Source organism: Neophocaena asiaeorientalis, unplaced genomic scaffold, assembly GCF_003031525.2.
Source record: "Neophocaena asiaeorientalis asiaeorientalis breed wild unplaced genomic scaffold, Neophocaena_asiaeorientalis_V1.1 scaffold577, whole genome shotgun sequence".
Lineage (NCBI taxonomy): Eukaryota > Metazoa > Chordata > Mammalia > Artiodactyla > Phocoenidae > Neophocaena > Neophocaena asiaeorientalis.
Genome location: NW_020174647.1, coordinates 23,783 through 46,390, shown reverse-complemented (window position 1 = coordinate 46,390; position 22,608 = coordinate 23,783). Strand labels below are relative to the sequence as shown.

Sequence of the window (22,608 nt, the reverse complement as noted above, 5' to 3'; positions counted from 1 at the left end):
AGGGGCGGGGAATCTCTTCTCCTATAGGAGGAAGTGCTATCTATGCTAACATTCCTTCCTGTTTTCACAGAGGTCTTTCCAACAATTATCTTCTCTTGCTTTTTTCCAACCCCTCCTTCTCTATTGCTTTCTCCCTTAAGCCTACGTAAGCGTACTTATTTATCTTCCTTTTTTTTTTTTTTAAATTTTGGCTGCGCTTCGCAGGCGCCGCATGTAGGATCTTAATTCCCTGACCAGGAATCAAACCTGCGGCCCCTGCAGTGGAAGTGCAGAGTCTTAACCACTGGACAGGCAGGGAAGTCCCTATTTTTCTTTCATCTTAAGACTCTCCCCCTCTTTTATTCCTCACAGCCTAGCTTCTTGAAGGGGTAGTCTATGATCTCTCTTGTCACTTCCTCATCTTCCATCTGTCCCTCAACCTCCTGCTGGCTGGCTTCTAATCTCACTCTCTTGCTAGCTAAGGTCACCAGGGACCTCCTAGTTGCCAAACCCCAAAGCTCTCAGGCTTTATTTTACTTTACTTCTCTGTGGTATAGATGCTAAGTCTTTTTCTTTTTTCCTTTAAACCTCCTTCCTTGGTTTAAGAAATATCATTCTGCAAGTTTTCCTTCTATTTCTGACCACCCCTAAAAATTGGTCTATACCAGCATTCTGCCCTCCATACTCTTCTGACTCTACACAGGCTTCCTGTGTGATCTCACCTACTCCCAAGTTTGCACAAATCCTAAGCTTTCTACCTATCATAGTTTAAACACACATGCTTCCCAACCGAACTTAGCTATTTCTCCTACCTTCCACCCTCAATCTGTTCAGTGAATGGCCATCACCATTTACCCAATCACCTAAGTCAGAAACCTAGATAACACTTTTTTTTTTTTTTTTTACTTTCCATTATCCAATCAGTCACCACGAGGTACCTCTCATTTCACGCCTACTGCCAATGCCTCAGCCAGTTTTAAGTCTCCGTCATCTCTCATCTGGCATCAGCCCGCCCCAGCCCATCCATTTTCCACACTGTGCCAGTGATCTAAGATGAGCATTTGAACCTGAGCCTTGTAAATAATCACTACACTACATACGTCTCCTATATTCCATCCATCCAGAAGTACTTGTTCAATGAACAGACCATGTACTTTCATGCCCCTAAGCATTCTGTTCCCTCTGCCTAGAATACTTCCCCCGCACTGACCCCGGCAAACTCCTCCCTACTCTTCATGATCTATCTGAAGGGTTCCCCTCTACGAAGGCTTCTTATCCTTACTTCATAAGCAGAGTTGGTAACTCCTTATCACCATGAAACTTTGTAAATATTTATTGCAATGATCATTTCTTATTAAACTTATTTATGTATCTACCACTCATTCTAGACCTTAAGTGCCCTGCCATCAGAAACTGTATCTTAACGTCTGTATCAGCATCTAGCAGACTACTTGATAAAAATAGGTGGCTCGATAAATGCTGAATGAATGAATACCATGTACCCATCCAATCAAGCTAAACCAAAATTCTGGAAGCCACCTTTCATTCTTCCTTCTCCACTCCCAAATGCCAATTGGTCATCAAGTCCTGTTGATTCTATCCCCTAAACAGCTCTCAAATTCACCCCCCTCCTCCCCATCTTAATGCCACAGCCCTGGTTCAGGCTCCACTACCCCATACTTGAACTAGATTTGCCCCTCTCCAAACCACTCTCCGCACTAGTGCTGGAATTTTTTTTAATTTTTTTATTCCAAAAATCATACATTCTTGTAAAAAATTCAAATACAGAAATAAAAGCACAATACCCCACCCAGCATACACACAAGCATATAGCCCCCTTCCCTCCAATCCCCCTCCCCTCCAATCCCACTCCCCAGAGGGTTATCACTGCAAACAGTTTTGTGTATATCCTTTCAGACCTTTTCCTTTGCATATACACATATAAGCACATATAAATACACACACATGGGTTTTGTCATTTACAAAAACGGTATCACACTTGTTACATGATTGTTCAATTTTTCCTCATTTAATATACAGAAAATTTCTAAAACACAAATCTGATTATATCACTCCACTAGAGCGCCTCATTTCTCATAATATGAATTCATATGCATTAGCATCAAAATCAAAGCTCTTGACGATATGCTTCCTATCCATCTTTCAGTCTCATCTCTAGCCATTCCAGCATTTGAGGGACTGGAACATAAACCACCTTAAATCCTTTCTGGAACAAGGCTGGTACAAACAAACAAACAAACTAGGAACACACTCTGCCATTTCTGGAGTTCGTCCTTTTCACTTCATGTTACACTCTGCCTGCACTTTTCCATCTGGCAAGCTCCTACTAATTAATTCTTCAACAATCAGCTTAAAAATTACCTCTAGGAAGACTTCCCTGACTTTTTCAGACATGATCACTCTTCTGTTTTCCCCTATACTTTATATCTAGCTTCTTAATTGCACTTATCTCACAGTACTGTAATGATTTATTAACGTCTTGAATTCCACTCCCCCTCCCCCAACTTGACGGTGATATTGTTCAGTGAAAGGAATGCGTCTTATTTAATTTTGCATCCCAAGGTTTTGATGGAATGCTTACCGTGGAGCAGACGCTCAGTAATGAATCTGTTGAGGATTTTATGATTCTAGGAACATTTACTGAGTACCTACTCTGCACAGAACCATATCCTAAGCATGAAAAGAAACAGAAGACACAGTCTTCGCCCTAAGGAACTTACCATTGCCCTACCATTTCCCATGGGGGGGAGGGACAGAACGCACTTACATGGCAACATATCATTTCTGACATACAGGCTGTTTCAAACATTTATAGTTATTTGCCTCCAATTCATTTAGGAACAAGGCATTGTATAATCAAATAAATAATAAAATACTGGGCAGTTCAGTTTGTCCAAGAGGTTTATGTTTTTAGTGTGGCATAGAGTCCACCAGAATCCAATTCTCTGTCCCAGCAGAGGGGCTGTCCCCTGTTCCAGCCTGCAAATTAGAAAACTGAGATGATACCATGCTTGGAAATTTTCTAATACATCAAGAGGACATAAAGTTATTAGTTATTTCATGATTTCTCTTCTTTCCCCAGGAAAGAATGATACTAAGAGCAATAAATGGAGTTAAAGGGGGCACTGGAGAAGAAGATTACTCTGTTAGTGGTAGGGGGAAGGGGGTTGCTTGGTTTTAAATCAAAGGGTGGCACTGCCCCCAAGAAGATCAGGAGAGGTGATTTTTTTATCAGTTATCATGAACCCGCGTCCCCTGCATTGGCAGGCGGACTCTCAACCACGGTGCCACCAGGGAAGCCCTTACTTACTAATTTTTAAAGGCTACGGTACTAGTTAATCTGGTGATTTCAAGATCAGACACTGTACAAATATAAACAAATGGGGGAAAGGTGAACCACCTAGGCTAGAGAACAAGGAAGGCTGACCAAGGAGGCCCAAAGGAAGCCTCATTCATCAGAGTCCAAGTCACTGTCCCCAGCAATGGAGTGGAAATCCTCACTGTCCTCCTCGTCCTCTGACAGGTGGACCTGGCTTAGTACGCTCGGCCCAGAGCGCTGCTCTTCCTCCTCCTCATCTTCTTCCTCCTCTGATACCTCATACCCACCGATGCTGCTGAAGCTTGTGTCTTGGGTGTTCGACTTGGGATCAGGCTCCTCATAGCTCCCATAACTGAGAAGAGAAACATGTCATCTCTCAAGCTCGGACACCATCCTCTAGCTGACCAGTCCCGTTCTTGGTGCCACCAAGGGATCAGCCCATCTCACCTCCCCTGGACACTAAAATGATGGTTCTGGACTGTTCTACAGGTCCCTGAGAGAAAAATGATCCTATTCGAAAACATCAACTTGCCAACTTCATATACGCAAGAATCTGAATGAAAGAAACTCCCCTACACCTGAACAACAACACACTGCCAGCTTACATGACCATAAATGCTCTGAGAGCCTCATAGTTTCGTCTGCCACTTACAGCTTCACTCATCTACATATCCAATTAGTCAACAGTCCTGAAGATTCTACCTTTTCAATATATCTTGTCTCTATCCCCTCCTTTCCAGCCCTATTCTGCCTGCCTTGGCTTAGTCCTTTGTGATCCCTGGCCGCCTGCACCACTGAAATCAATCTTCATGCCTCCAGTCTTGCTCTCCCCCAATGAATTCTTCACATTTCTGCCAGAGTGCTATTTTTGTTTGTTTGTTTATTCTTAATTTTACTTAAAAAAACCCACAAGTAATGCACGTTCACTGGTTAAAAAAAAAATTAGAATATACACCAGAAAAAAAGAAAAAGAAAAAAAAACACCAATAACTCTACCACCCAGAGATAATCTTTTGGTATATGACCTTCCAGATTTTTTTCTATGCACTTCACTTTGATGCTTAAACATTTTCTTTTTCTTTACAAAATTGGAATACTCTACATACTCTTCAGGAATCTGCTTTTTCACTAATGTTTATAATGAACATCTTTCCATGTCAATAAACATACATCTACACGATCATTTTAATAGCTGCATGGTATTCCACTGTATGGCTGTAACAGGATTTATTTCAGTCTCTCACTAGAACATTTAAGCTGTCTTCAATTTTCCCACTATTAGAAACAATGCTGTGATAAACATCCTTGTACAAACATCTTGATGAAGGTATTTTATTGTTCCCATGGAATAACTTCCTAGATATGGAATGTGGGGGCCAAAGGGGATGCACGCTTTTTAAGTTTCTGATTTATAATGATAAATTGCTGTATCTCTCTCACCTACCCCTTTCAATTTACATTATCAACCAGTCATTTCAGAATGTCTTTTTCCTCATGCCTTTTCCAACACTGGGCATTATCATTCATTTTAATCTTTGCCCATCTTATAGGTAAAAAAATTGCATTTCATTGTTTTATTGCATTTCTTTCTTAGGGAAGCTAATTTTTCATATATTTATTGGCCATTTACATTTCTTTTGTAAACTGTTAATTCATGGCTTTTGCCCATCTTTCTTTTGGGGCACAGAGCAACTTTTCCAAAATACAGATCTGATCATACTACGCTCATTCAATGTCTGCCCCAAATTTTCAGACCCTTCATGATTTGGTCCTTACCTACTTCTTTAATCTGTCTCTATTACACGGATCATGATCAAAACCTCCAGCCACACTGAGCTACTTGCATTCTCTAGAAGTGTTTCATGTCTCTGTGTCGTCATACATGCTGTTCTTAGTCTCTGGAATGTCCTTCACTTTCCTTTTCATTTAGCTGATTCCTATTCTGATTCAGCTCAGCTTCTCTAACCAGCTCCCCTACTCCACTCCTACCCAAGTCCCAGAAAAATCCTGTCGCTGCCTATCAGAGCACTTTTCTTGTAACACTGTGATCATCATCTGTTTGCCTGTTTTAGATTTCCCACTAGACTGAACTCCTTGAAGCAAGGACAACATCCTTGCTTTTGTACTTGTAAATATTTGCTGGATGAATAGACTCTTAACTGCTTGCTGGATACCTGCGGCTTAGATGTATCATATGTACCTTAAATCCAACATGTCCACAGACAAATTCATTTTTTGCCTCCTTTCCCACTCCATCTAATACCTGTTTTTCCTCTTTCTTCTCTCAGTGACATTCCCATTCATTATATATCTAATCTCCTTACCTCCTAAATCCAATTGATCTACCCTCTGAACAGTTCTTGAATATGTCCCTTCCCTTTCTTCCACTCCTAACAGATTCTAGCTGAATTCCTCATCACTGCCCTAGAGTTATTTAACACACAAATTTGATGTTACTTTCTTTTCCTTAAAGTGATGATTCCCATTAACCACAATCCAAGTGTCTTAGCATACCAGTTAAGGTCCTCTACAGTATAATCCCTTGCTACTTCTAGAGTCACAACGCCCAGCAACCTCCCTTCTGTCTGGAATTTACTTTGCTATATTTCTGCACCTTTGAACATACTGTTCCATCTCTAAGGATCTCCTCACCTGCTGCCACTTATCTACTTTTAGACTCCTATCCATCCTGTAAGGCCCAGTTCAAATGTTCCCTCATCTGTGACACTTTCCCTGATTACTCCAAGCAGAGCGAGATACTCCCTCCTCAGTGGTGACTTGGCACTTTGTACTTAACCTATGCTATGTAGCTCTTATCACACTGTATTTGTAATAATTTCGTTGTATCAGTCTCTTCCACTAGACTGTGAGCTCCTCAAGGGCAGGATATGTCTTGCTCCTCTGTGTATCCCCAAGGGCCTAGCACAGTGCCTGGCCCTAGTAGGTGCTCAGGAAATGTTTGATGGATGAAAGTAATCTGATGCTGGACCCTCTGACATCATAGCTGGGCACTGATGCCACAGCCCTGTAGCGTGTTGCTACCAATTACCTGATGTTGCTATCCTCCAAACCATGAGAAGCCTCCCCACCGTCTCCCTCATAGGACATCATGCTTTCTTCATTGTCCATGCCCATCCTTGTGTTCTCCTGAAGCATGCGGGGCTGTTTGGGTCTTATCCCACCAGATCCCACATCAGAGTCACTTCCACTTTCACTCAGCTGGATAGCTGTGAAAAGAGACAGATCTTGAGATAAGTTTGACAAAGAATTAACATCATTGGCTTAGTCTTCCAGAACTAGTTAATCCCATGCATCTACAGAGGCATCTTGCCTGGACTCCTCACCTCAGAGGATTGCCTAGGGTCAACACTGACAAGATCTGTAGTTTGGAAAGAGAATTAAAAAATCATTTCCTTTTTCCATTTCATTTCTCCTCCTATACTCATCCCCTGCCATTGCCATTAATCCACAAAAAAATCCCAAAGCAGGATCTTTTTTCTTCATTTTCCTTCCCTATTGCCACATATAACACTTCTATCTCGTTTTTATCAAGTATTTAAATCAAAACCGCTGCTTTGGCTTTGCCTTTTTGACTGTCATCTTTTGTACCTCCTGTGTTGTATTTTTTCACCTCTTCTAAGACTAATGAATCTGATCAGCCTATGAGTGAGTGCTCAGTACCCTGAGGTCTACTAATGGGACTTCAATAAAAGAGCAATTTCTGGTAACAGCATATGTGGCCCAGAGCTTCCTCCCAAGTCCTGAGGGTGCCATGGTGAGCTACGTACCAGAGAAAGGGTTATCTCCTTCTTCATCACTCCCGGCATCTTCCTCATCATCTTCTCCTTCAGACATAAGCAAATCCTCATACAGGACACTGGCTTGAGGCTGTTGCACAGTTCCCTCCTCTTCATCTGCAAGATCACCATCTGCATCTTCACCTTCCTAAATGAGACCAGTTGAGGATCAAAGTCCCATTAATCGACCAAGTAAAAGACCAGAAGCCACCACCAGCCGCACCCCCCTTGCTGCCTTACAAGAAGTTACATAATTTTGGTGGATAGATTTGTTTAGCTGGTTCTTAAAGTCAGGTTGGGCCTCACTATGGAGACCTTCTGATAGCGCCTGGGGATTTGGCCTGTCCTGTACTACTGGGGCTCCTACCATATAAGGGTATAATGTAACCATAAGCTTTCTGTAAGCATACTCACTGGGGCTGGAGTCTTAGGTTTCCCATCCTCCTCATCATCATACCCTTCAATATCTACATCAGAGTCTTCCTCGCCCAGCCTACCTCGGCCCTGGCGCATCTGAGTAAGGAACACAAATAGCACATCATTGAGGGACGTGCCAGTAGGAGGAGTTAACCAAGGGCTCTCACTCAGGACCGATGCTCCTCCCTGATATCCCAGCCAACCCCACAGCTAGTGGGGGCTGTTTACACAGCTCAAGGCATGTGCATTTTCCCCCATTCATTCTTTGGAAATCACAGGTAGGGTTAAAAGAAAAAAAAACAAAGAACAGGAAGGCCTTGGTCTACTATTACTGTATCATCACAAGGAGACTCCTCCTTTCTAAACCAAGCTTTCCCTAGCTTGTGTTGGACTCTTTGGGACAGAAAAACCCTCCTGGATTTTGCACTCTCCAGTGGAACCCTGACTGAGATCAGCTGATAAGATTTCTGGATTCAGATCAGGAGTATCTGCTGATACCTCAAGAAAAAGCCAACTTAAAAAACTTAATTTTAAAAATAACTTTAATTTAGGTAACTCATATACAGTAAAGTAGCAGGGCAATTATTTTGAACTCTGTCTCTGAATGCAGTTGGTCTTTCTAATCACCTGTCAGGCTGCTGTGATGCCTCACACATTTTTCACACTTGTACCTTCCCTTAAGTTCTGCTGTGCCTGACTCTGCCCATGGTGACAGATAGAAGACAATGCCAGTCATGCAACCTGCCACCGTCCCACCTTGAAATCACATTTCCAGGCCTTCATTCCCAGGGCCAAGGGGTCCAATCATCATCCTTGACACATGTCCACACATCACCACCATCACTCCCCCACCCCCTACCCCCAAGCATACTACCAATCTCACAAAGAGAAAAAGAATATCCTACCTGTGTCACCTGCTTTTCTGGAGTGGCAGTGGGAATATCCAGGACAGACATATTGCTCTCATCGTGAAATACAGAGGCATCTCGAGACATACTGAGGGATGTGTTGGTATCATACAAGTCAGGAGGCTGTGGCACAAATCATACAACTTAGCTTCTATTTAGTAAAGGGAGCAAGAAATACAGAGAACTCCCCTTTAGAGCATTCACTGCAGAAAAAGGTCATGCAGAACAATCCATTTAAAGAGAAAACATAGTTTTGACATAGTTTTATGGACAGCTTTTTGGGAATCTCACAAATGTTGCTCATTCTAGCAGAGAGGCATCTGATGCATATGATCAGAAGCCTGAAGCAGAAAAGCATCAAAGCTATGGGACAATTCTATGTCCTAACAGCCTTTATGGTCAATAACCTAATTTCTTCTAAGCCTTGTCTTATTGTTTTTAGGCCCAGGGCTTCATACCAGTGCCATTTAGATTGTTTGGTTTAGAGACATCTAATAGAAAATGGGATAAAGAAATTTCAGTTCCAACCAGAGCATGGAATGGGGTAAGAGCTTATGAGCTCACCAGAGGATGCTACAAGGCAAAATGGCATGGTGAAAAACCATGGACTTTGGAGTAAACTGCCCTGGGTTTGAGTCCTGGCTCTACCATTTGCTAGCTGAGTAACTTTAACAAATTACTTAATTTCTCTAAGCCTTGATTTCCTCAACTGTGAAACATGGATGATAATGTCTACCTCACAAGGTTGTTTGGGAGAATTAAGAGATGGGTATATGCTCCTTACCCAATGCTTGGTAGTCAACAAATTATAGCTTCCTTCCTTCTTCCCTCTCCTGAAGAGAACAGGGGTTTAACAAACCGTCTATTCAGTGAAAGGAGGGCAGGAGGGACTAAAAAAGAACAGGCTGGAAAAGTAGGAAAGCATTCTCTAAAAAGCTGGCTGAGGGTAGAAATATTATGTGGCTATTAAAAATGTTTTCAAAGACTATTTAATGAAATAAAATGCTCATGATATAATGTGAAGCGAAAACAAGACAAGATCATAATGACCAATTTCACTTTAAAAATGTGTCTATAGGGCTTCGCTGGTGGCACAGTGGTTGAGAGTCCGCCTGCCGATGCAGGGGACACAGGTTCGTGCCCCGGTCCGGGAAGATCCCACATGCCGCGGAGCAGCTGGGCCCGTGAGCCATGGCCGCTGAGCCTTCACGTCCGGAGCCTGTGCTCCGCAACGGGAGAGGCCACAACAGTGAGAGGACCACATACCGCAAAAAAAAAAAAAAAAAAAAAAAGCTGTGTCTATAAACGCACACGTACACGCATTACAGATTTGAAACACGCCAAAATGTTCACAGTGGTTGGTTCTTTCTGACTGGTGGACTTGATTTTAGGTAACTTATTTATTCTGTATATTTTCCAACGTGTCCCAATGAACATGTTACTTTTATCAACAAAAAACCCACATGTGTTACTTTGCTGTTGGTTTTGTTGTTGTTGTTTTTAAAGCAAACAAACAAGGCTGATTGGGAACAGGGTTTTGGAGAAAGAGAGGCAAAACAGAATTCAAAGCATTACACTGCAAATAAACTAGTTGTGGAACAAAAGAAGAGAAAATCAGGGAATGAAACGCTATGTGGGAAAATGTAAAGCAAGCAATTTTAGAGAGTGTTAAGCTGAATGTATGGTGCAATACAAGCTGGGTAGAAATAGTTGAGTGAAAATACATTATTGATTACCACCATTTAGAGCTGGAAGTAAAGTACGATTACTGTCATGTTTCTACACAACAAAATTGTATTATGACAGGTTAAACTTACACAAACACACTTTAATAGCATTTGGGTTTGAGAGTAGTTATGAGTAAGGACAATCACTCATGCGCATCTTCCTCAGGTTTAGAAATAATGCACTGGGCTTTCTAATTTAAAACGTGTATATATGAGTGAAGGCAATGATCAGAGAGTGAACTGGAATAATGAAGAGGCAATACCTACACCCTACTCCTCATAGGAGATCCTCTTAACTGCACAAAACAACAGCTACTGCTCCGGAGGAAGAACAGTTGCCAGGTTTTCCTCCACCATTTGAGATAGTGTGGGAGGGGAAGGGAAGAAAGGAAGATGGCTTCTGGGTCTAAGGGTCTGACTCACCAAAAGGCTAGCCTTAGGCTGTCATAGAGCAGAGCAAACACGCCACTCAGTAGTTAAGACTCTCCTGGGGAATGATGGCTAAAACCCAGGCTTTAACTTACCACAAAGGGTCTTGTGGAAGCTGTGGGCCTATTAGCAAATAGGACCTTCCTGGGCAACAGCACTCACCCAAGCCCCCTTGACCCAATCTGCCCACACACTCCAAGAGCCTTTCCTTGTTCTGGGCCTGGAAGATGTATCTTAGGGCTCTTTATACTTGGCCCCTCAGTGGCCTAGGTTTTGGGGTAAAAGAGAGAGTAAAAGATAGATAAGGAGAGTGCATGAATGAGATATAGACAGCAATTATCCAACAGAGATCACACAGGTTGCATTATTAGTTCAGAGTGAAACCTGAGCAGAATGGAAAAACGTTTTCCAGTGGGAACTAGGAGAAATACGCATTAGAATATTTGGTTAAATTTGAAAGGGCCTCTGAGAACCCTGTAGGTGACTTTCATACAGATAAGGAAATAAACATTTCCTGAATGTCTACTATGTGCTGGGCAAATGACCTTGTTTAATGTTTACAACAATCTTGAAAAGTACATTTTAGAGAAACGGAAACTGGATTAGAGGGGTTAACTTAACTTCCCAAGTGCACAAAGCTAGATAGCAGCAGAGCTAAGACTCAAACCCAGGACTGTTTTATACCAACCTTCATGTACTTTCCACTTTACCATAGTGCCTCCAATACAGTTATATTCTGGTAAGTCTTATTATTCAAATATACCAGCCCTCTGAGAGTATAGTATACATGAAAGAGACTCTTAGTATATTCAAGGGTCAGATCAGAAAGACTAAAAATTTCTTATTAATCTTGCTCTCTAGTCTTTCACATGAGAATTGAAGAATATTGTAAAACATTACCTGTCTTCATTTATGGGGAGAGCGAGTCAATCCAGGAAAATGGGTGACATCTGAGCTACACTGAGATATCTCAGAAGGAATGAGTAATCAGGCATCTATAAGGCACAGGAACAATGTGGCCCATGTCTATACTCTAGGGATGTCCTAGAACCCCAATGCATGAGGCAAGGGAGCCCCAGAGACTCAAGAGAATGCCTCTGGCCATGGTAGTCAGGAATCTGGTATTCCTAAATACTGCCTAAACAACTAAGACCCCACCCCATTCATTCATCCCATATCTGTCTCTTCTGGATTCAACAAGGCTACGAAGACCCACGGCCCTCACTCACCTTAGCCTTTGAGAAGACAAGAAAGCACACGAAAGGCATATGAAGAGGAAGGACAGAGAAGAAGGGTATCTCAGTAAATACATCTGTTAACATGCTCCCAAGTTCCCAAACCAAAAAGAAAACTGTAAGAGGAGGCTTCTAGTCCTCAGACTCACCTGAGGTGTGTAAGGCCCTGGGGTCATTGGGTCCAAGCTTTCTAATTCTGCTTCCTCCAAAGCTGCTTCTTTAGCTGTGCAAATATCCTTCTCAAGTTGAGTCAAATGCTCATCATACTGAGAAATAAAGAAAATTAGTGAATTCATTCAACATTTGTTTTAGACACTGGGGATACAAAAGTTGTAAAAAGAGCAAATGAAAATCCCTGTCTTCGAAGAGCTTCTATTCTAGTGGCAGGACACATATGGTAATTAAAGTAAATAATTACATAGTTTATTAAAAACATTTAGTGCTAGGTAAGAAAATAAAGCAGGGAAGGAACTAAGGGATGTGGGCTGAGGTTTGGGGTGGGATATTACATTTTAAAACAGGATAGGCAGAGAAGGCCTCCTCATCACTCTAGGGAACAAAGGGATTCCAGAAAGCTAGATCCTAAGGGGACCTCCTCTTTACCACTTACCTCAGTCAATGTCTGGTAACAGACATTCACAATCTCCTGAGCAGTCTTGGTATACTGACTTTCAGGCCCTAAAAATGAAAAGAGAATGCCATTACCTTTGCAGACTTCAGTTCCAGAAATTTACATTCTGTCACCAGCGGTAGTGCCCCATTACCGTAGATCCAAAGAATCATGCTTCAGCTTTAACTTGCACTCTTGCTCTACTTTTGGAGGTAGAAAATTTCAAACACATACAAAAACAGAGACACTAATAAAATGAACTCCCACGTACCCATTACTCAGTGTCAATGATTATCAATACATGGTCAACCCTGTTTCATTTACACCAACTTTGACACTTCCCAAATTATTCTGAAGCAAATTGCAGCATTTCATTTCATCCATAAATTGTTCAGTATGTCTTTAAGGACTCTAAAAAAATAACTATGTATGATACTATAACGGTAGATACTTGTCACTATACATCTGTCAAAACCCACAGAATGTACAGTAACCCAGAGTGAACCCTAATGTAAACTATGGACTTTGGGTGATAATGATGTGTCAATGTAGGTTCATTGATTGTAACAAATGTACCACCTTAGTGGGGGACGTTGATAACAGGGGAAGCTGAGCATGTGTAGGGGCACAGGGTATATGGGGACTCTGTACCTTCTGCTCAGTTTTGCTCTAAACTGCTCTAAAAAATAAAGTCTATTTAAAAAAACAAACAAACAACTGTATTACACCTAAAATAGTAAACAATAATTCTTTAATATTATTAAACAGCCAGTCAACATTCAAATTTCCCCAACTGTTTTACAAATGTTCTTTTACATTTGATTTTTTGGAATCATAATCCAAATAAGGTCCACACACTGCATTTGACTGATGTAAGACACTTTAATCTATTAGGTGATTCTTAACCAAACTACACAGCTCCCCATACAGTTTTGGTCACAAGTTGCAAACTGGTGGCTTGCAGGTCAATCCAATTTTATTTGGCTCACAAAAAAAACCAGTTCAGGTGGTGATCGTTTCATAACGTACAGAAATGTCAAATCATTGTATTGTACACCTAGAACTAACATGCTGTTGTAGGTCAATTATACTTCAATTAAAAAAAATCACTTCAGTTTGGGAAAATGGATTGAGCTGTGCACTCATAATATATACACTTTTCTGTATGTAAACTATACCTCAATAAAAAGTTTAAAAAAAAAATCTTAGTTGGCAACATTCAACAACCAAGAGATTTCATGTAAAAACCCAAATGTCTGGCTTCTCTTAAAAAAGTAAAAGATGTGGCAACACAGGGTTAACATTCTCATAATGCACCAATGGGCTGGATCTGAGTAGCAGCTGTCCCTTTTAGATAAGGCATGTGTTTCCCAGGTTACCTTGGTCCCTACCAGGTCTGCTTAATTCATTTACGCCTGGACCCTGAAGGCATCTGAGTTTTTACTCCCTGCCTTAATTGCTTTATAATATTCTTTAACATACTGTTCATTCACCTTTTCACTCATAAAACATTTTTGAGTACCTTCTAGGTGCCAGGCACTAGACACAGAAAGGAGTAAGATATAGACCATATCCTCAAGAAGTTATGGTCTAGCACAGTGAGATAGACTATAAACAAATGGGGCAATACAATGCAGTGAAAAAATCTATACAGGGCTCAGTAGAGGCACAGAGGAGGAAGTGGCCAATTCTGGGATGTAAGAAGGAAAGCAGAATTAGGAAAGGCTTCACAGAGGAGGTGACGCTTGAATTAAATGTACTATTTATCAGGATGTAAAGGATAAAAAATATACCACATGTGAAGTTTTCGTGCCATAACTACTCTGACTATTGCAAGCTATTATACAAACAAATAAGTCTCCTTCAGTTAAAATCTCTCACAAGCATAGGTCATCTGTTCTTTTATTTATTTATTTATTAAGTTACGGCTGCGCTGGGTCTTCGTTGCTGCATGCGGGCTTTCTCTAGCTGCGGTGAGTGGGGGGCTGCTCTCTTCGTTGCGGTGGGCAGTTTTCTCATTGCCGTGGCTTCTCTTGCTGCGGAGCACGAGCTCTAGGCACGCGGGCTTCAGTAATTGTGGCACTCGGGCTCAGTAGTTGTGGCTTGTGGGCTCTAGAGCACAGGCTCAGTAGTTGTGGCGCACAAGCTTAGTTGCTCCGCGGCATGTGGGATCTTCCTGGACCAGGGCACGAACCCGTGTCCCCTGCATTGGCAGGCGGATTCTTAACCACTGAGCCACCAGGGAAGTCCCAGGTCATCTATTCTTTATAAAAGATAAGTAAAGCTGTGTCCTCACACAAGCTGACTGTGCCAAAACACAAACCAGAAAGGAAACGCAGTCAACCAAAAGATATTCAGGACATGTATAAAGACAGCCAGAGCTGGCTCACAGTCAAGAACAGTCTGAGTGATAAGAAGACCGAAGCTGAAGTTTCTGAGTTCTAATCTTCTAGGGCCACCAGTAGGTTGGTCCTCAAAGTACCGATGGACACAGACTGCAAAAGTTATCAGACAAGCTTTCATGTTGATAGAAATGCATGATGTTAGAGAAAACAGGCTGCATACAGGTTAGAGCCCTCCTTCACCAGGCCAGTACAACATCAGCTTATTGCACTATCCTGGCTCTTATACCTACCTACCTGACTCATCCCTCAAACTCCAGCCTATAGAATAAGAATTCAGCTCTTCAGTTTTGAAACCTAAACATACACCAACGCTTTCAATATCTCAGTGCTCTCATAATACAAGGAATTGCTCGCTGCAACTAGAGAGAGCCTGTGTGCAGCAACGAAGACCCAATGCAGCCAAAGATAAATAAATTTGTATTAAGAAAACCCTAAAAAAGTAAAATAAATACCCACTAATAAAGCCCCCAGAATATAGAAAAATACACTTATGTAGCTGACATACTTCTCTGTGTGTTTTGATTACTAGCTGTGTCTGTTCTCAGTTTTTGACAGTCCATGCTCTCAAGAGCTACAAGGGTTTCAGCTATTTAACTCTATTATTAACTCTATTATATGCAAAGTGGCACTGAAGTATAATATTTTGGATCAAAGATGGTGGTAGAGTTGGCAAACCACTGTTAACACCACCAAAAACGGATAAAATTACACAGATATTTTCTTAACCCTACCTATACCAGAAATTTATTTGTTTGCTCATTTATTTATTTATTTATGGCTGCACTGGGTCTTCGTTGCTGCACATGGGTGGTGAGTGGGGGCTACTCTTTGTTGTGGTGCATGGGCTTCTCATTGCGGTGGCTTCTCCTTGCGGAGCACGGGCTCTAGGCATGCAGGCTTCAGTAGTTGTGGCACGCGGGCTCAGTAGTTGTGGTGCATGGGCGTAGCTGCTCCATGGCAAGTGGGGTCTTCCTGGACCAGGGCTTGAACCCATGTCCCCTGCATTTGCAGGCGGATTCTCAACCACTGTGCCACCAGTTAAGTCCCTACACCAGAAATTCTTGAATGGAGTGGTAATGAGTGAGATCCATGAACCCCTGAAACTGTAAACAGAATTCTGTATATAATACATATTTTTCTGAGTAGAAGATCCATAGTTTTCCATCAGATTCTCAAAGGGGTCCATAACCATCTCCATAATGCTAAAAATATTGCTCTATATTCTGCAGCAATCAGGTGCTTACTAAAAGTAGGATGATCAGGGCTTCCCTGGTGGCGCAATGGTTGAGAATCCACCTGCCAATGCAGGGGACACGGGTTCAAGCCCTGGTCCAGGAAGACCCCACGTGCCGCGGAGCAGCTAAGCCCGTGCGCCACAACCACTGAGCCTGTGCTCTAGAGCTTGCGAGCCACAACTACTGAGCCCACGTGCCACAACTACTGAAGCTTGCGTGCCTAGAACCTGTGCTCCGCAATGAGAAGCCACCACAATGAGAAGCCCGCACACCGCAATGAAGAGTAGCCCCCACTCGCCGCAACTAGAGAAAGCCCATGCACAGCAACGAAGACTCAACGCAGCCAAAAATAAATAAACAAACAAATAAAAGTAGGATGATCAGCTTTAAGTTTCACAGCTTAGGAAGAGAAGAGTCATCCAGTGAAAAGACATACACAGACAACAGGGCCTCTGTGGGAATAATAAAGGTACTGTGGCTATTGTGGGGAAAAAGAGGAGGCAGAAACTGAATTCCAATTTCCCGGTCCCTAAAGGATTACTATACAGAAAATCAGAATTTATGAAGAGTAATTTCCAGGATGACATGAAAATGAATGTGAAAGCTAAAACTGTCTATGAATTATCACTGTGCCCTACAGGAGAACAAGTGACCCATTTGCAAAAAGAAATGTTTTTCTGAATAATTTTGTTTTTCTTCTCTCTCCTTATTTAGTAAATCATGGCAAAGCAACTGCAAATATCAAAGAAATATATTTATATTTATACTTTGCCTCATTCATAAGGATTGGCAGTAGCCTACAGAATCACATGTAATTCAAATCAAATGTCCTTAAATAGTGATAATTCCAATGACAGCTTTGGAAAGTTGATATTCCACCAAAATCAAAGAAAATTACTTTTGTCATTTCTAAGTTAATTTTCCTCTTTAGTAATGTCAGGAGAAGAGAAGAAAGTTACAAGCTTTGTGGTTCTAGTTAGAGAGGGAAAACAAGTATTATTGTTATCTAAAAGGTTTCAGAGAAAAATACCAGTTGAGTTGGTGAGCAGTCCTGTGCAACCAAGAGAAGAGGGTTTGTGATCACTCCTAAGCTCCTATTTCCTTTGAGAACATTTCCACAAATACTAAAAATAACCTTCCTCCTAAGATGAGCACTGTGCCAAAACAAGCATAAATTATTATCCTGACAGTGAACAGTGTGGGGGATATGCATGTGTTGCAATGTGAATCATTAAAATTAAAAAATAAAATCTCAGTAGCAGTAGAAAGCTTAAAAAAATCAGTGCCAGATTTAAAAAGAAAAAAAGGAAAAATGTGCACAGCTAATTCCTAAAGAAACTAGAATTACTGAATTCAATTATGCATAGTCCACAGATCCCAAAAAAGATGAGCTTGGGCCCTCCTAATTCTTAGATATTTATCTCAAACTAGGTCCAGAAAAGGTAAAAAGAGAAGTGAATCTAACCTTTCAGACTGTAGCTAGGCTCTTTACATTAGGTAGGACGTAGATCAAATGCAAATTAAGATGTTTAGTTTCCAAGATAAGAGGTTTGAGCTCTCAAACCACTGTAACAGAACTTTACTCAGAATCTGGATTAGAAACTCAAGAAGCTAGAAAATCCAGAGGGGAACTGGGGTAATAAATCTCACTGGGCATGGGTAGGATTTACATTCAGGACCTACCTCATTAAAAGTCCCAAAGAATGTTAAAATACTTTTTTCCCCCAAATGGACCATTCCATTTAGCAACTTAAAAAATACACATATAGCCTTAGCTAAACACACTCATCCCATATTTCTACAATTAGAAAAACAACAATATAGACAATTCAAAACACCTTTTCTTGTAGAATAAAATTTACAACAGCCTAACTCTTCATTTTTAAGTACTTACTGGAAGCCAGGTATAGTGCTAGGCTCTGATGATACAAAGATACAAAAATAAAAAACAGAACAAAACAAACAAAAAACAAGAGGTAAGTCCTTGTCCTTGATGCCCTTTCACGGCTTCATGGAAGATAAATATACACAAATTCATAATTTCAATAACATACCAAGCACTAAGGGATCATAGAGAAAGTAGCAACTGTGTCAGAGAATAAGGCAGTGTTAAAGAACACTTCTTTGAAACTGTTTTCATCAGGTCAACAGTGATATGCTAACTGCCAAATCCACTCAACATTTTTCAGACTCAACCCTAGAAGTGCTATGTTACATATGCAATTGACGTTCACTTCTTTTCCTTGAAATTCTCTAAGCCCGAGCTTCTACTGCACCACACTTCACTTTTTCTGGGTACTCCACCTCTTTCTTTGACCGTTAGTTCATTCAACAGATATTTACCGAGTGTTCACTATGTGCCAAGAATTATCCTACACACTGGGGATATGAGACAGACATGGTTCCTGCCTCCATGGAGCTTAGAGCAATCACTTTTATTAGATTTAGGCCATTTTTCTTTCTGTGCCCATTTTTCTTTCTATACTCTTCGCCTAACTCTACATGATGCCAACTGTAATAGCTTATATAGAATAAACACGGGGAAGTTAACATTGATTTATATCCTTCATGGTAATAAGGTTTTGTTTTGTTTCTCCTGGCACCACAGAAAACACACTGCCTTGACAATACATTACAGAAACTCCCAGGCTGACAGAAAGCCTATTTTTCTATATCTCCTTTTTCTTTTAATAAATAATAAATAATAATTTTTATTTTCCCAAATGCTGTTTTTGGAAATGTGGGCTTTGTTGTAGCCTTAACACTTTCTGGTGCATATTTGTTTTCTAGCATATTATCTCACTCACCATAAGTACAGGACTTTCAATGAGATGATGGCCTTGTAACAGACTGCTATATCACTATTTACTAGCTCAATACAGTACATAAGAGAAGAGGGCTAGTAACTTATGGACATCCTATGTCTATTCCCTATCAAACTCAAGCAGATAATGAATTCTTGAACAAACAAGTATTCTCACAGAAATGAAATGTCAAAAGACAATTATCACTGGGCAATCTCCCTCTACTTCAGCCACAGTATTTATTTATACACACACACACACAATTTTATTGAGGTATAGTTGATTTGTATATTAGTTTCAGGTGTACAACATAGTAATTCAAAATCTTTATCGATTATACTCCATTTAATTATAAAATATTGGTTGTATTCCCTGTGCCATACAATATATCACTGTACCCTTTTTATACATAGTAGCAGCCACAGTATTTTTTAAAATTGAAGTACAGTTGATTTACAATGTTGTGAGTTTCAGGTGTCCAACAAAGTGATTCCATTTTACATCTATATATATCTATTCTTTCCTGATTCTTTTTCATTATAGATTATTATAAGATATTGAATATAGTTCCCTGTACTATACAGTAGGTCCTTGTTGATTATCTATTTTATATACAGTACTGTGTACCTGTTAATCCCAAACTCCTAATTTATCCCTCTCCCCACCTTCCCCCTTTGGTAATTGTAAATTTGTTTTCTACGTCTGTGAGTCTATTTCTGTTTTGTAAGTAAGTTCTTTTGTATCATGTTTTTAGATCCACAAAAAAGTGATATCATATGATCTTTGTCTTTCGCTGTCTGACTTACTACATTTAGTATGATAATCTCCAGGTCCATCCCATGTTGCTACAAATGGCATTACTTCATTCTTTTTTATGGCTGAGTAATATTCAATTGTGTGTATGTATGTGTGTATATATATATTACATCTTCTTTACCCATTCATCTGTTGATGGACATTGCTTCCATGTCTTAGCTACTGTAAATAGTGCTGCTATGAACACTGGGGTGCGTGTATCTTTTTTTTTCCTCGCCGTGTCGTGCAGCATATGGGATCTTAGTTCCCTGACAAGGGATTGAACTCGTGCTCCCTGCAGTGGAAGCATGGAGTCTTAACCACTGGACCACCAGGGAAGTCCCCTTGCATGTATCTTTTTGAATTAGAGTTTTCATCTTTTCCAGATAAATGCCCAGGAGTGGAGTTGCTGGATCATATGGTAACTCTATTTTTAGGTTTTTTTAAGGAACCTCCATACTGTTCTCCATAGCAAGCAGCCACAGTATTTTTAAAAGCAAAGTAGAAATCCAATTTAGATTTTTTTTCCAGAAACATTCAAAATGATATTCAGTTCACTCTTTTGCCTTTTTGAGTCACATATGAACAGATTTTATTTAAACAAGATCACATACTTAAAAATTGTCCATAATATAATGTCAACTGAAAAAAGAAAATTATAGAACAGAATATATGCTTTCATTTGTCAAAAAAAGAAAAAGTATATGGTGTGTACAGAAAAAGGCCCAGAATGCTTCACACCAAAACTAACACTACTCTGGAGAATGGGATGGGTAAAGGGGAAGGACAGGGAGATTTCTCCTTTTCACTATATACAGTTCTATATGGTCTGATTTTTTTTTAACGCACATGTAACATTTTTATGATGGAAAATTTTAGTTTAAGTTATATACTTGAATTTTACAGAAATAATTTGGCAAAGATTTTAAAACACTGATAATAATCTCCAGTGTTGGACAGGCTGTAGGGAAACAGGCATTCTCCTTCACTGTTATTTTTATTATAAACAGGTACAGACAGCCCTTTTGGAACACAATTTTAGAACATCAAAATTTCCTACAAAAATATTCCTACAAATGTGCAAGGATATCAATTATGATATATATTTATGCTATGGAATACATTAAAAAGAATGATAGAGATCTCTATGTACTAACAATAAGACAGGATCAGTAAAGATGTCAATTCTCCCCAAACTGATCTATAGGTTTAACTCAATTCCTATCAAAATCCCAGCAAGACATTTTTGTAGATATAGACAAGATTCTTCTAAAATTTACATGGAAAGGCTAAAGAATAAGAGAACAATTTAGAAAAAGAATAAAGTGAAAGGAATCACTCTACCTGATGATAAGACTTACTACATAGCTACAGTAATCACGGCAATGTGCAGAGGGACAGATACGTAGGTCAGCGGAACAAAGTAAACCCAGAAACAGACCCACACATTTAACTGATTTTTTACAAAGGTGCTCACAGCAACTCACTGGAGTAACAGTCTTCTCAACCAACAATAATGGAACAGTTGGACATCCACAGGCAAAAAGAAAATGAACCTCAACCTAAATCTCATGCCATATATAAAAATAAGTTCAAAATGGATCATCTTCCCTGGTGGCACAGTGGTTAAGAATCTGCCTGCCAATGCAGGGGACACGGGTTCAAGCCCTGGTCCGGGAAGTTCCCACATTCCGTGGAGCAACTAAGCCCGTGCACCACAACTACTGAGCCTGCGCTCTAGAGCCTGTGAGCCACAACTAATGAGCCCACGCGCCACAACTACTGAAGCCCGTGTGCCTAGAGCCTGTGCTCTGCAACGAGAAGCCACTGCAATGAGAAGCCCGTGCACTGCAACAAAAAGTAGCCCCCGCTCGCCACAACTAGAAAAAGCCCGCGTGCAGCAATGAAGACCCAAGGCAGCCAAAAATAAATAGATTAATTTAAAAAAATGGATCATGGATTTAAATGTACAACAATAAGAGAAAACCTTTGTGATCTTAGGTTAAGCAAAGTCTTCTTAGAGACATACTGGAAGCACAGTCCAAAAAGAAAAAACTGATAAATTGGATTTCATCAAAATTAAACATTTATGCTCTTCCAAAGTTACTGTCAAAAGACTGAAAAGACACAGGCTAGAAAAAAATCTTTGTAAATCATATATCTAGGGACTTCCTGGTGGTGTAGTGGTTAAGAATCTGCCTGCCAATGCAGGGGACACGGGTTCGAACCCTGGTCCAGGAAGACCCCACATGCCACGAAGCAACTAAGCCCGTGCGTCACAACTACTGAGCCTGTGCTCTAGAGCTCGTGAGACACAACTACTGAAGCCCGCGTGCTGCAACTACTGAAGCCCGTGAGCCTAGAGCCTGTGCTCCACCAACAAGAGAAGCCACTGCAATGAGAAGCACGCGCACCGTAATGAAAGAGTAGCCCCTGCTCGCCGCAACGAGAGAAAGACAAGGAGCAACGCAGCCAAAAAAAAAAAAGTCATATATCTAATAAAGGACATACCTAGAATATATAAAGAACCCTCAAAACTCATTAATCATAAGAAAACAACGCAATTAAAACCAGGGCAAAGAAACGAACAGACACTTCACCAAAGAAGATATATGGATGGCAAATAATCACATGAAAAGACGTTTAACATCAACAGCCATTAAGGGAATGCAAAGTAAAAACACAATGAGATAGATGAATGGATACAATTTTTTAAAACAGTGGTAATACTAAATACTGTGGAGAAACGATGATTCATAATTGTTGGTGGGAACGCAACACGGTACGGGCACTCTGGAAGAGTACAGCAGTTTCTCACAAAACCACACATACGGGCTTCCCTGGTGGCGCAGTGGTTGGGCGTCCACCTGCCGATGCAGGGGACGCAGGTTCGTGCCCCCATCCGGGAAGATCCCACATGCCGCGGA

General features: G+C 40.7%; 1 protein-coding gene across 1 annotated transcript in view; it reads right to left on the bottom strand.

The window, feature by feature from the left end:
* LOC112408889 (transcription initiation factor TFIID subunit 1-like) overlaps positions 1-22,608 on the bottom strand; it is a gene marked incomplete at its 5' end in the record, with an annotated part of 51,526 nt that overhangs the window by 5,575 nt on the left and 23,343 nt on the right. Inside the window, 6 exons of the mRNA XM_024758735.1 lie at positions 6,369-6,546; positions 7,108-7,264; positions 7,531-7,629; positions 8,439-8,564; positions 11,982-12,098; positions 12,443-12,510. Of these exons, the coding sequence (XP_024614503.1) occupies positions 6,369-6,546; positions 7,108-7,264; positions 7,531-7,629; positions 8,439-8,564; positions 11,982-12,098; positions 12,443-12,510 (745 nt within the window). The remainder of the gene's footprint in view (positions 1-6,368; positions 6,547-7,107; positions 7,265-7,530; positions 7,630-8,438; positions 8,565-11,981; positions 12,099-12,442; positions 12,511-22,608) is intronic.